Consider the following 15,302-nt stretch of genomic DNA (forward strand, 5'->3'; position numbering starts at 1 on the left):
TGAAGACAGGAGATCTCCCTTGGTACTGGTATGTAAAGACAGGAGATCTCCCTTGGTACTGGTATGTAAAGACAGGAGATCTCCCTTGGTACTGGTATGTAAAGACAGGAGATCTCCCTTGGTACTGGTATGTAAAGACAGGAGATCTCCCTCCCCAGTCAATGACATCATCAAGAGAAGTTTGGCTACAGCTGGATGTCCAGCAGAAAGGGAACCTCAGTTGTGTAGAGCTGACAAAAGTCCCAAACGGCCAGATGGAGTCACCCTGCAGCCATGGAGGAATGGTAGACAGGTAGATACCTATCTACCTCACAGCATAGCTGAGGGAGGCGGGGCGGCCACCTTCAGGGAGATCCCGAAAAACTATTAAGTACAGGTACCTGGAACGTTGTTACAGGTTCGTGCCGATAGGCTCTGAGACCCTGGGCGCCTGGGGTAAATGTGCACTTAAGTTCTTTTAAAGAAGGTAGGTGAGGAACCCATTAGGCAAACTAGAGACTCAAGAGCGGCCAGTTTTCTGTCCCAGGGCCTCAGTGTCGCGGTCCAGAGATGAAATGTGTGCTGGATTTTGGACACGTATCCAACTTCCGAAGGGCTGGATGAGGTATTCAAGCTGTAATTGTTATTAATAACATTAATAAAATATTAATATTAAAAATAAATTAATATTCTTAACATTAATATTATTAATAAATTAATATTAATAACAATAATAAAATAATAAGAAAAAACAGAATAGAAGTGGTAGGAGAAGAAAATATTAAGGAGTTCAGTGAGATTCCACAAGTTCTTCTCTGAATACTCTCTACTTTTTTCTCCGAGGCTAAGGGTCCCTACAATTGCACCAGAGGTGGTACCCCAATATATATTATATATGTATATAATATATATATATATAATATATATATATATATGTATATAATATATATATATATATGTATATAATATATATATATATGTATATAATATATATATATATATGTATATAATATATATATATATATATATGTATATAATATATATATATATATGTATATAATATATATATATATATGTATATAATATATATATATATATGTATATAATATATATATATATGTATATAATATATATATATGTATATAATATATATATATGTATATAATATATATATATATATATATATATATATATATATATATATATATATATATATATATATATATGTCGCACCTAGTAGCCAGAACGCACTTCTCAGCCTACTATGCAAGGCCCGATTTGCCTAATAAGCCAAGTTTTCATGAATTAATTGTTTTTCGACTACCTAACCTACCTAACCTAACCTAACCTAACTTTTTCAGCTACCTAACCTAACGTAACCTATAAAGATAGGTTAGGTTAGGTTAGGTAGGGTTGGTTAGGTTCGGTCATATATCTACGTTAATTTTAACTCCAATAAAAAAAAATTGACTTCATACATAATGAAATGGGTAGCTTTATCATTTCATAAGAAAAAAAATTAGAGAAAAAATATTAATTCAGGAAAACTTGGCTTACTAGGCAAATCGGGCCTTGCATAGTAGGCATAAAAGTGCGTTCTGGCTATTAGGTACGACATATATATATATATATATATATATATATATATATATATATATATATATATATATATATATATATATATATATATATATATATATATATATATATGACACGAAACTAAAGTTGATAGACCAAAGGAGAGAGAAAGATGATAATAAATCACTAGTTGATTATATAAAGTGTTCCCGACTCGACCTTTCCTAATATTCACTTCGAACGTTCAGGACATGTTTCTTGTTTTGCTTATTTTTATTAACTTTCAAAGTTTTCCTATCCTAACTGACCCGTTTTCCTAATTTTTTGCCAGTTCACTCCGGAAATTGAACCCTGTTTTCCTCAACTTTCCGAGTACCGGCTTAATTTTTGTCCGCCTAAGCCCCTTGTACATATTCCGTATACTCGATACTTTAACCCGATTATCCGGAAAAATATTGGCAAGAACACAATGTGAAAAATATTCCACATGTCCGAATTTTAACCGGGATTTCCGGAAAAATATGGCTTTGAAAATCATGACTAACAAACCACATCATTCTCTGGAATAATCCGACTCAAGGAGCGCTCATTTAGACGTGAGTATTATGGCTTTAAGACCCGTATTCAGACCAAGAAAAGTCGTCCAGAAGCAAAAATGAGAGAAAGATAGAAATCCGCGTACTTGAAGGAGGAAGTGGAAAGGGAGGAAGATAGACGTTCAGAAGAAATGCAAGAGCTGCAAGAATGTGGAGGAGGAGCTGCAAGAATGTGGAGGAGGAGCTGCAAGAATGTGAAGGAGGAGCTGCAAGAATGTGGAGGAGGAGCTGCAAGAATGTGGAGGAGGAGCTGCAAGAATGTGGAGGAGGAGCTGCAAGAATGTGGAGGAGGAGCTGCAAGAATGTGAAGGAGGAGCTGCAAGAATGTGGAGGAGGAGCTACAAGAAAGTGGAGGAGGAGCTACAAGAATGTGGAGGAGGAGCTGCAAGAATGTGGAGGAGGAGCTGCAAGAATGTGGAGGAGGAGCTGCAAGAATGTGGAGGAGGAGCAGCAAGAATGTGGAGGAGGAGCTGCAAGAATGTGGAGGAGGAGCTGCAAGAATGTGGAGGAGGAGCTGCAAGAATGTGGAGGAGGAGCTGCAAGAATGTGGAGGAGGAGCTGCAAGAATGTGAAGGAGGAGCTGCAAGAATGTGGAGGAGGAGCTGCAAGAATGTGTAGGAGCTACAAGAATGAGGAGCAGCAGCAGCAAGAATGTGGAAGGAGATAGAAGGAATTTTAGGTAGAAGGAGGTGAATGTTGAAAAGGAGAGAAAGAAAGAGAGAGAGAGAGAGAGAGAGAGAGAGAGAGAGAGAGAGAGAGAGAGAGAGAGAGAGAGAGAGAGAGAGAGAGAGAGAGAGAGAGAGAGAGAGAGAGAGAGAGAGAGAGAGAGAGAGAGAGAGAGAGAGAGAGAGAGAGAGAGAGAGAGAGAGAGAGAGAGAGAGAGAGAGAGAGAGAGAGAGAGAGAGAGAGAGAGAGAGAGAGAGAGAGAGAGAGAGAGAGAGAGAGAGAGAGAGAGAGAGAGAGAGAGAGAGAGAGAGAGAGAGAGAGAGAGAGAGAGAGAGAGAGAGAGAGAGAGAGAGAGAGAGAGAGAGAGAGAGAGAGAGAGAGAGAGAGAGAGAGAGAGAGAGAGAGAGAGAGAGAGAGAGAGAGAGAGAGAGAGAGAGAGAGAGAGAGAGAGAGAGGGGGGGGGGGGGGGGGGGGGGGGGGGGGGGGGGGGGGGGGGGGGGGAGGTACAGGGGTACCTGGGAATGCTGGGAGCAGGGGCGAGGCTCCCAGCACTCTCAACCATCAGTATCCTCTGTGACGCCGGGCGGGGAGGGTGTGTCAGAGAGAGAGAGAGAAGGAGAGGGGTCGGTGGAGATCTATAACTTGCCTGCTCAATACTACAACAGCGCCAATATCCCCATTAACAACAGGCAGTGTGTATCATCTGTGCTTCTCAATGTGACGAGATAAGCAACACACACACACAAGTGTGAAATCATTCATTCACCTGTGAAATAATATCTTCCGCACCGCTCAATGTTTACTCCAAATAGACTGTTTTAAAAGGAAATATTTGTGCTAAATTGTATTTTAAGTCAACTTAAGGCTTAGAGCAGACCTTAAATCTTCTTAAAGCAGAAGATTCGGTAACTGACGACGCTAAAATATATATAGACAAAGATGTTTTCAAATTATGATATTTTTCCTTGTATCTTTTCATATTTATTTTTCGAGGAGTTAAAGTGATGATGTTAAGAGACCAGCCGAGAAAGTGACAAGAGTTCTGTTTGCGTTTAAGGCGGAAGAATTGACTTGTAAAGCTAATTTTTTGGTGGTTGCTGTTCAGACGCGATGGGCGCTGTGACATGGTAGGCGCTGTGACGATGGGCGCTGTGACATGGTAGGCGCTGTGACGATGGGCGCTGTGATGTGGTGTGTGTTGTGACGTGGTGGGCGCTGTGATGTGGGCGCTGTGACGTGGTGTGTGCGCAGTGACGAGCTGTGTGCGCTGTGACGTGGTGTGCGCAGTCGGCTCAAGAAATGTGTGTTATTAACCATATTCGAGTAGTAGCAGATGGCCCACGATAAATTGGGCCTTGGAAAATGCTTCTAGCAGTCATTGAAGAACCCGTAACATGGCTAATGGGTTTTAAGACCCTCGAAGTGGTCTTTAGAGGCCCTTGAAAACGGTCCATAAGACCTTGAAGGTAGTCTGCAAAGAGGGGGGGTCTTCAGTGACTTAGTAAAGAAGGGTCAAAGGTCTTTGCTAATGTTAAACCTTGAAGTGCTTTAGGTTAGAAAATCAAACACCTTCTGGTAGATATTAACGCTAAGAGTTAAACCAGTGGAGGTGCGTAGACCCATTTAACATGATCCACGTTTTAGGGTAAAAAAAGACCCTGGAAGTGGTTAATAGGAAAACGTTTGGTTATCTCTGGTGCAGGCGTTATCTCTGGTATCTTTGACCAGGATCTCAGGTCCACCTCCTCCTTCAAGCGGTCCAGTGGGTCCAGATGAAGTGAAAGACTGCAATTCAAGAACCGCTGGACCGCTCTTCACCATGAAGTCTATCGAACTCCTGATTCTGGTCTCTGTAGCCTCCTGCCTGCACGCCATAGAGGAGACAGACGGTGAGTTGTACAACTTCTTGGTTGTAAGGTAATCACAACTCTTATATTTAGCTTGCCTGTACCTTAATACCATACAACGATCACACACACAGATCACACTAACGTGATGCATCAAATGAACAAATCCACAAGGGCCGTGACGAGGATTCGAACCTGCGTCCGGGAGCATCCTAGACATGGTAGACATGGTACGATCACACACAGAGATCACACTAACGTGATGCATCAAATGAACAAATCCACAAGGGCCGTGACGAGGATTCGAACCTGCGTCCGGGAGCATCCCAGACACTGCCTTAATCGACTTGGCTACGACAGGGTAAATGGGTTGAAACCGAAGTTCTACTGAACTTACTGAACAATAAGTTCAGTAGAACTTCGGTTTCCACCCCTTTTAACCCTGTCGTAGCTCAGTCGATTAAGGCAGTGTCTGGGATGCTCCCGGACGAAGGTTCGAATCCTCGTCACGGCCCTTGTGGATTTGACCATACAACGATCATTGCCATGGAATTAAACCCACTAAACCACAACCTTGTTAATCAAACCTCGAAACTGGAATAAATTTCCCAAACAAAAATAATGAAACTCGTAAACCATAGCCAAAAAAAAATTATGAAAGGCAAAAATGAAGTACAAAATTATTATACCACAACTGATTGCGAGTCTCACTGAAAAATTTAGTACTCATTAATAATGGACAAAACTTGATTGTAAATTACTTTCCAGAACTGACAACTTACGAATCATAGCCATATGTTAATGTTATGTGAAACCGAATTGTTTTCTGCTACGGAATTCAAATACCAAAATATATTAATTGTATCCAAATCACTCTTCAAATTCGTTATAAATTCGTTAAATAGTTTCCATAATGTTAGGTTATTCTTGAGTCCCACTTTAAAACTAGTTATTCGTTAATATTTTATAGATGGCCGCTCCTGAAGCACTAAATACCGTTCGGTTAAGCGAAAAAGAGTCCGAAACGTACCGGACTTGTAGGTGGAAAAAGTCGTTTGAAAGTGGCTCACACCCGAATATTTGTGTTAGAGATAACATAATCGCGCACGGGCGTTCGCGGATCGCGCGCAGGCGTTCGTGGATCGCGCGCAGGCATTCGTGGCTCTGTTTCACCCCTACTTTTAACATGACCCCACTTGGAAGCCCTGTATGTGACCCCAGATGGTAGCCCCTGTATGTGACCCCAGTTGGTAGCCCCTGTATGTGACCCCAGTTGGTAGCCCCTGTATGTGACCCCAGATGGTAGCCCGTATGTGACCCCAGTTGGTAGCCCTGTATGTGACCCCAGTTGGTAGCCCTGTATGTGACCCCAGATGGTAGCCCCTGTATGTGACCCCAGTTGGTAGCCCTGTATGTGACCCCAGATGGTAGCCCCTGTATGTGACCCCAGTTGGTAGCCCCTGTATGTGACCCCAGTTGGTAACCCTGTATGTGACCCCAGTTGGTAGCCCCTGTATGTGACCCCAGTTGGTAGCCCCTGTATGTGACCCCAGTTGGTAGCCCCTGTATGTGACCCCAGTTGGTAGCCCTGTATGTGACCCCCAGGTGGTAGCCCTGTATGTGACCCCCAGGTGGTAGCCCTGTATGTGACCCCAGTCGATAGCCCTGTATGTGACCCCAGTCGATAGCCCTGTATGTGACCCCAGATGGCAGCTGTGAGTATTAGCAATGAGTTGAACAACGAATTGAACACAAAAAAATGCATACCGTAGCACTTATAAAAAAAATCAGCAAAAGTAAGCAACTGGAGAATTGTCAATAAAGTATAAATAAAAAATTCCCAGCTTAGCTGATGGCAGTAAATTACTTTAAGTAAATATTAAAGTTAGAATTACCGGGAGAAACGCAGTAAAGCCATAATTCATGGGTTAAATATTTTATTAAAATTTTTCGACACACCAAGAGAGACGTTTTAAATGTGGGCCGAGTGTATATGCCCTCGAGAGTGAGATAAAATACATGAGTGGAGGATGATGAATTGGATGAAGAGGATGAAGAGATGAAATACAAGGGTGCAGGATGATGAAGTGGATGAACAGGACGAAGAGATGAAATACAAGGTTGCAGGATGGTGATGAATTGGATGAACAGGACGAAGATATGAATTACAAGGATGGAGGATGATGAATTGGATGAACAAGATGAAGAGATGAAATACAAGGATGAACAAGATGAAGAGATGAAATACAAGGATACAGGATGATGAATTGGATGAACAGGACGAAGAGATGAATTACGAGGATGGAGGATGATAAAGAAGTGGATGAAGAGCACGAAGAGATGAAATACAAGGATACAGGATGATGAATTGGATGAAGAGGATGAAGAGATGAAATAGGATGCAAGATGATGAATTGGATGAATAGGATGAAGAGATGAATTACAAGGGTGTAGGATGATGAACTGAATGAACAGAACGAAGAGATGAATACAAGGTTGCAGGATGGTGATGAATTGGATGAACAGGACGAAGAGGTGGGAAGTGCCAGACATGAAAGAAGGAATAAATATAACAGAGACACGAAGAAAAAGATGACATGGAAATATGAAAAAAAAATAATATACACGAGAAAAAAATTTTACCCAGACAATATGAATAAGATGGCCTGGTCGACGACCGGGCCTCAGGGACGCTAAGCCCCGGAAGCACCTCAAGATAGGATTGAGGCTAAACTTTACATGGTAACGATCCTGCGGAATATAAGGAATGAAGGAAATGAAGAGGATTGAAATCAATAAAGAGGAATAGAAGAGAGACCAAACAGCAATAAGACACCTTCAGAACACACACTTTTCAGACTCTAACATTACGCTTCTCCGGATAATAAAGATAAGAATTGCTTCGTTGACTTTGCTCCCTGGCGGACTGGTAGAGGCTGTAGAGGCAACGAGAGCTGTGAACTGATCTAGAGAGGAAGGGAGGAAGAGGAGGAGAGGGAGAACAGGAAAGGGAGGGAGGGGGTGATAAGAGTAGAAGTAATCAAAAATAAAAGTGGACATGGAACAGAAGCAAACGGGAGAAAAAATGTGAAGGTATTGAGGAGTAGGAAGGGAGAGAGAGAGACAGAGAGAGAAAGAGACAGAGAGAGACAGAAAGACAGATAAAGAGTGTGAGTTTACCATGCCAGGCTAGTGAGCGAGTACCTCAGGTTAGAGAAAGTTTACCCTGCAAGCTAGTGTGACAGTTTACCTCCCCCAAGGCTAGTGTGATTGGATGCCACTCTTACCTAACAATTAATTACACAACTACCTGGAGCAAATGCCAGTAAACTATTTATGCAAACGATTTCGCATCAGAATATCAATGAAGAACTAAACGAAACAGTAAATCACATTAGATCTAATGATAATCTGAACATTTTAGTTCCCAAGACGACGACGTTTAATCTATAGATACTTAGGTATCTATAGATACGACGTATTTAATCTATAGATGCTTATGTATCTATAGATACGACGTATTTAATCTATAGATGCTTATCTATAGATACGACATATTTAATCTATAGATGCTTATGTATCTATAGATACGACATATTTAATCTATAGATGCTTATGTATCTATAGATACGACATATTTAATCTATAGATGCTTATGTATCTATAGATACGACGTATTTAATCTATAGATGCTTATCTATAGATACGACATATTTGATCTATAGATGCTTATGTATCTATTGATACGACGTATTTAATCAATAGATGCTTATGTATCTATAGATTCGTATTTAATCTATAGATGCTTATCTATAGATACGACGTATTTGATCTATAGATGCTTATCTATAGATACGACGTATTTAATCTATAGATGCTTTTGTATCTATTAGATACGACGTATTTAATCTATAGATGCTTATGTATCTATAGATACGTATTTAATCTATAGATGCTTATGTATCTATAGATACGAAGTATTTAATCTATAGATGCTTATGTATCTATAGATACGACTTATTTAATCTATAGATGCTTATCTATAGATACGACATATTTGATCTATAGAAGCTTATGTATCTATAGATACGACTTATTTAATCTATAGATGCTTATCTATAGATACGACATATTTAATCTACAGATGCTTATCTATAGATACGCCATATTTGATCTATAGATGCTTATGTATCTATAGATACGACGTATTTAATCTATAGATGCTTACCTATAGATACGACGTATTTAATCTATAGATGCTTACCTATAGATACGACGTATTTAATCTACAGATGCTTATGTTATATATATAACAACTATGGATGATTGTCTTAAGACAATAGCCCAAAACACATCGAACAAACCTACTCTGCCTCGGAATTATATATTAATATATAGATTTGCTCATATATGACATTAAGACAGTTCTATAGCCCGCAAAACACAGTGAAACCATTCATATATTTTTCCGTTCAACGCTTAACGTTCAGTAATATATATAGTAAATTTATTTTATCTCTAAATTGCTTCAAATAATTGTTCAGAATATAGTTAATGTCAAGATTTATTTAAGTATTAAAGTCTAAGGTTCTCAAGTGATCAAAAATAATGTAGTAATGTATTAATTATATTTACAATATAACAGCAGCAGCTATAACAGTAACAACAACTATAACAGCAACAACAACTATAACAGCAACAACTATAACAGCAGCAACTATAACAGCAGCAACAACTATAACAGCAGCAGCAACTATAACAGCAGCAGCAACTATAACAGCAGCAGCAACTATAACAGCAGCAGCAACTATAACAGCAGCAGCAACTATAACAGCAGCAGCAACTATAACAGCAACAGCAACTATAACAGCAACAACAACTATAACAGCAACTATAACAGCAACAACTATAACAGCAACAGCAACTATAACAGCAGCAGCAACTATAACAGCAGCAGCAACTATAACAGCAGCAGCATCTATAACAGCAGCAGCAACTATAACAGCAGCAGCAACTATAACAGCAGCAACTATAACAGCAGCAGCAACTATAACAGCAGCAGCAACTATAACAGCAGCAGCAACTATAACAGCAGCAGCATCTATAACAGCAGCAGCAACTATAACAGCAGCAGCAACTATAACAGCAACAGCAACTATAACAGCAGCAGCAACTATAACAGCAGCAGCAACTATAACAGCAGCAGCAACTATAACAGCAGCAGCAACTATAACAGCAGCAGCAACTATAACAGCAGCAGCAACTATAACAGCAGCAGCAACTATAACAGCAGCAGCAACTATAACAGCAGCAGCAACTATAACAGCAGCAGCAACTATAACAGCAGCAGCAACTATAACAGCAGCAGCATCTATAACAGCAGCAGCAACTATAACAGCAGCAGCAACTATAACAGCAGCAGCAACTATAACAGCAGCAGCAACTATAACAGCAACAACAACTATAACAGCAACAACAACTATAACAGCAACAACTATAACAGCAACAACACCTATAACAGCAACAACTATAACAACAACAACTATAACAGCAACAACTATAACAACAACAACTATAACAGCAGCAACTATAACAGCAACAACAACTATAACAGCAACAACAACTATAACAGCAACAACTATAACAGCAACAACTATAACAGCAACAACTATAACAGCAACAACTATAACAACAACAACTATAACAGCAACAACAACTATAACAACAACAACTATAACAGCAACAACAACTATAACAGCAACAACAACTATAACAGCAACAACTATAACAGCAGCAGCAACTATAACAACAACAACTATAACAGCAACAACAACTATAACAGCAACAACTATAACAGCAACAACTATAACAGCAACAACTATAACAACAACAACTATAACAGCAACAACAACTATAACAACAACAACTATAACAGCAACAACTATAACAGCAACAACAACTATAACAACAACAACTATAACAGCAGCAGCAACTATAACAGCAACAACAACTATAACAGCAACAACAACTATAACAGCAACAACTATAACAGCAACAACAACTATAACAGCAACAACTATAACAGCAACAACTATAACAGCAACAACTATAACAGCAACAACAACTATAACAGCAACAACAACTATAACAGCAACAACTATAACAGCAGCAACTATAACAGCAGCAACTATAACAGCAACAACAACTACATCAACAACAACAACTACAACAACAACACACAGAACAACAACAAAAGACAATAGATAATCACACACATTTGTCAATATATAAAATATTTAGAGGAAGTTATGCAGGAAACATTTAGTGATCACTTAAGGTATAAAATATTCAGTTGTGTTACTTCCTGTCTAATGTACCTCAACTGCAGGACCTCGGAACTCTATTTTCCTGCCTTTTCTATTTGGAAATATAAAGGGAAATTTTCACGTTTAATTTGTATTTGGTGAATCTCTCTCCGTCTCTCTTTCTCATTGATGATCTCTTTAATGATATTAAAGTAGCATGTGCCTCCTTCGTCAGATACGTGGAGAGACTAAAGCATTGATGTTGCAACTCAATCCAGATTAGGCAACTCCCGCCAGGATAATTGGGATGAATCGTAATCAAAGACAGGAATCAGCCGTTTGCTGCAAGTTGTGGTTAGAGTGAGTGTGAGAGTGTGAGAGTTTGAGTGTGAGAGAGTGTGAGAGTTTGAGAGAGTTTGAGAGTGTGTGAGAGTGTTTGAGAGTGTGAGTGAGAGTGTGAGTGAGAGTGTGAGTGAGAGTGTGAGTGAGAGTGAGAGTGAGAGTGAGAGTGTGAGTTCGTGTGTGAGTGTGCGTGCCTGCAGGATCGAGCGTTAGATCTTGGATCCTGATTTTCTAGCCTTCGGTTGTGTAAAGCAATGACTTGTGTCCTACTTCCCTATCATACCTGGTTTTAAAGCTATGAATAGTGTTTGATTCCACAACCTGCTCGTTTAATTCATTCCATTTCCCCACTACTCTCACGCTAAAAGAAAACTTCCTAGCATCTCTGTGACTCAACTGAGTTAACAAATTCCACCAGTGTCCCCTCGTTTTGTTAGTATTCCGTGTAAACTTTTTTGCCTATTTCTACTCTGTCAATCCCCTGAGTATTTTATATGTTTCTATCATATCCCACCCTTTCCTTTCTTTAGTGTCGTCAGGTTCAGTTCCTTCAAGCGCGAAAAATCCAGATAGTTAATATTTCATTGTATGTAAATATAGTTATTATTTTTTAAAAAATACCACACTTAATCTCACTTTACTGAATATCAGAAGCTTGACTTCACAGAAGGATTAATTCTCTGTTCAAATACCAAGAAGTAACTAAGATTTTGTTCACTGTTGTATCCTGGATACAGCTGAATGCCACCTAGCTAAATATATATGCGCATTCATACCGTCTTTTTACGTATGATTTTTCATAAAATGTATTCATATTCATTCATTCATATCCTATTCTTTCATTCTCATTCTTTACTACACGTTCTGCTATAAATACACAACCCTATCTATGTTACTACATCCATAGGAGCAACTATGCATCCATTTACGTTTCTACATTATTCAAATGCTCACTCATCAATACTCATTTACCAACAAGCAACCTACTCCTGGACTCATCAATATTATTTATAGCTCTCTAAAAAATGTCAGCAATACCTATATAATTAAAATTATCAGGAATTAGTTTTCGTCTTTTAAGAAACCAACTCTGACCCGTAACATTCTCACTCAAGCACACAACCATTATCTCATTAGTAATTTTGGTCTGGTTTCTTTTTCATAAACTGCCAATGCAAATATCAAGTATCATTTTGTAACAAGTTCCTGAAAATTTCAGTGGTTCATATAGATCTTTTGGCACTTGACACCGATTTGGACAAACCGGAAATAAGGATGGAATTTCAGTTATGTTGAAAGCTGCTTCATTGCACCTTTTTGCTCCCTCTTTAAATGCTATTCAATATGCAGGCGATGAGTCACAATAACGTGGCTGAAGTATGTTGACCAGACCACACACTAGAAGGTGAAGGGACGACGACGTTTCGGTCCGTCCTGGACCATTCTCAATTCGACTTGAGAATGGTCCAGGACGGACCGAAACGTCGTCGTCCCTTCAACTTCTAGTGTGTGGTCTGGTCAACTATTCAATATGGGAATTGAGCAAGAAAATGTGTCACGAGCTCATTTGCTACAAGACGAAGTGAAGACACGTCGAAATATTTGTATCTTTGTAAAAAAAAATTACGACTATTTTTCTAGTAAATATACAATAGAAAATTGAACGTGAAATATGGTAGGAAATGTTTAATACTTTCAGCCATCACAGCAACAAAATTTGTCGTATTTTGTCTTGACAAAATCGCTTCAAACTGAAATAAAAATAATATCTGCAGTTCAATCAGGTTTGCAGGCAATAAATATTTTACTTGGGTTAAGATTAATCTGATCTAAGTGAGCTGTCTGTCTAGCTGTCCCCAGCAACATTGTGTCGTTTTGGCAGATCGTTCTTTTAGTATTAAATAATACGAAACGATTTCTGTTATTTAGATTTCAATAATTTGTTGGCCATTATCAACAACATTTTACTTTGTATAACACTTTAAAATACTTAGTGTATAAATCTTGTGTCTTTTAGAGGATCGAAATAAGACTCACTTCGGTTCCTAGTTTGATGGATTATAATCAGACCTATTTAATAGGTTCTAAGTACAATAGATACACTTTCACACACATGGAAAACAAATGGGTTACTTATTCGTATATCTATCGTATATCGTAACAGGGGCCCTCGTAGCCTGGTGGATAGCGCGCAGGACTCGTAATTCTGTGGCGCGGGTTCGATTCCCGCACGAGGCAGAAACAAATGGGCAAACTTTCTTTCACCCTGAATGCCCCTGTTACCTAGCAGTAAATAGGTACCTGGGTGTTAGTCAGCTGTCACGGGCTGCTTCCTGGGGGTGGAGGCCTGGTCGAGGACCGGGCCGCGGGACACTAAAGCCCCGGAATCATCTCAAGATAACCTCAAGATCTACGTTAGTAATCTCTCTACGTCAAATTTTGTTCCCTAAAGCGTCTCTCAGACTCATAAATCCAACTTGAAATCCTGCATCTAGTTCGCGAATATTAAGGCAATATTCAGGAGCTACAACCCAAATATCAGAATCTAATATTTTATCTTAAACTAAACATACCTAAAAAAAAAAGGAACAAATAACGATCAAAACTAACACGATACGTCATTTGTTATAATATAATCAAATCACTAAATTACAAAATATAAAAATCATGCGAAATTGGATTATAATCCACTGAATTTGGTTTAAATCAACCACCAACCATACACTCTCCTAAAATATATATATGTGAGTATATTTACACTGAAAACAAATGGCAGTATGTATGAATGTGAATGTGTAAATAGTGCGGGCTGTGCAGCAGTATTCCGCTGTGTCACAGTTCTGGTCACTTCTGGTCAACGTATCTGCCGTCATTCCATGTTTTATGTTAAACCGTGGCAACGGGCCGCATAAATACTGTTAGATAAGCACTACGTTTGTATAGACTGCTGCACACACACACACACACACACACACACACACACACACGCGTTAGAAGGAACTTTTTCAGTGTCAGAGTAGTTAACGGATGGAATGCATATGGCAGTGATGTGGTGGAGGCTGACTCCAAACACAGTTTCAAATGTAGATATGACAGAGCCCAGTAGGCTCAGGAACCTGTACACCAGTTGATTGACAGTTGAGAGGAGGGACCAAAGAGCCAAAGCTCAATCCCCCGGAAGCACAAATAGGTGAGTACAAATAAGTACGTACGTACGTACGTACACACACACACACACACACACACACACACACACACACAAACACACACCAAACCAAGAGCGCCTGGTGGCTGAGTGGACAGCACTCAATACTCATAATCCTGGGGACCGGGGTTCGATCCCCGGCGATGGCGAAAAACAAATGGGCACAGTTTCTTTTCACCCCCGCAAGCACAACTAGGTGAGTACAACAACAACTAAATACACACACACTACAATTCGTGTAGTTTATCTCACCAATTTATATTTGTAAACGTAAATTAGCTTACGAATTTTGGCAACAAAGTCAAAAACGTTGTTGTCAAAATAGATTGCAGCAGCAGGCAAAAAAAGTAGAGATCGGCACTGCGTTACGAGTCAAGTATAATTAATAAAATCATGTTCATACGCAATTGGCCGTAGTCGTTCAATCATAACCAATTATCCATTTCCATTCATTCACAATTTTCCCCACATTCATTAGTGCCAAATTCATTCATACTCACAAATTCATACATTTCCATTACTCTATACTATGCTTTAGTGTGAAGCTCTCTAATATTAAATTGTCCATGGTGGCATTCTTCGATGCAAATTATTCATTTAAACACATTCATTGATGTACCACACTAATGCCTCTAAATTAATATTGGTATGTTCTTTCGTGGGAATTCTTCCCTTATGTATACATTGCCTTATGTATATACTCGTACAGGCTACTCAAGACTTTTAATAGTATCTTTTCCATACTTTTACATACAAGGCCTCAAATTCCCAATCTTATTATATA

The 15,302-nt window shown here is 39.3% G+C and overlaps 1 protein-coding gene across 2 annotated transcripts in view; it reads left to right on the top strand.

Annotated features, from left to right (window-relative positions):
- Window positions 1-3,404: 3,404 nt before the first annotated feature.
- Window positions 3,405-15,302, top strand: part of LOC123774847 (protein turtle) — a 130,306-nt gene continuing 118,408 nt past the window's right edge. For both annotated transcript variants that reach the window (XM_069316585.1, XM_069316584.1), the window contains exon 1: window positions 3,405-4,708. In XM_069316585.1, the coding sequence (XP_069172686.1) occupies window positions 4,639-4,708 (70 nt within the window). In that variant the 5' untranslated portion in view covers window positions 3,405-4,638. The remainder of the gene's footprint in view (window positions 4,709-15,302) is intronic.

The sequence above is a fragment of the Procambarus clarkii genome, chromosome 84 (genome assembly GCF_040958095.1).
Source record: "Procambarus clarkii isolate CNS0578487 chromosome 84, FALCON_Pclarkii_2.0, whole genome shotgun sequence".
Taxonomy (NCBI): Eukaryota; Metazoa; Arthropoda; class Malacostraca; order Decapoda; family Cambaridae; genus Procambarus; species Procambarus clarkii.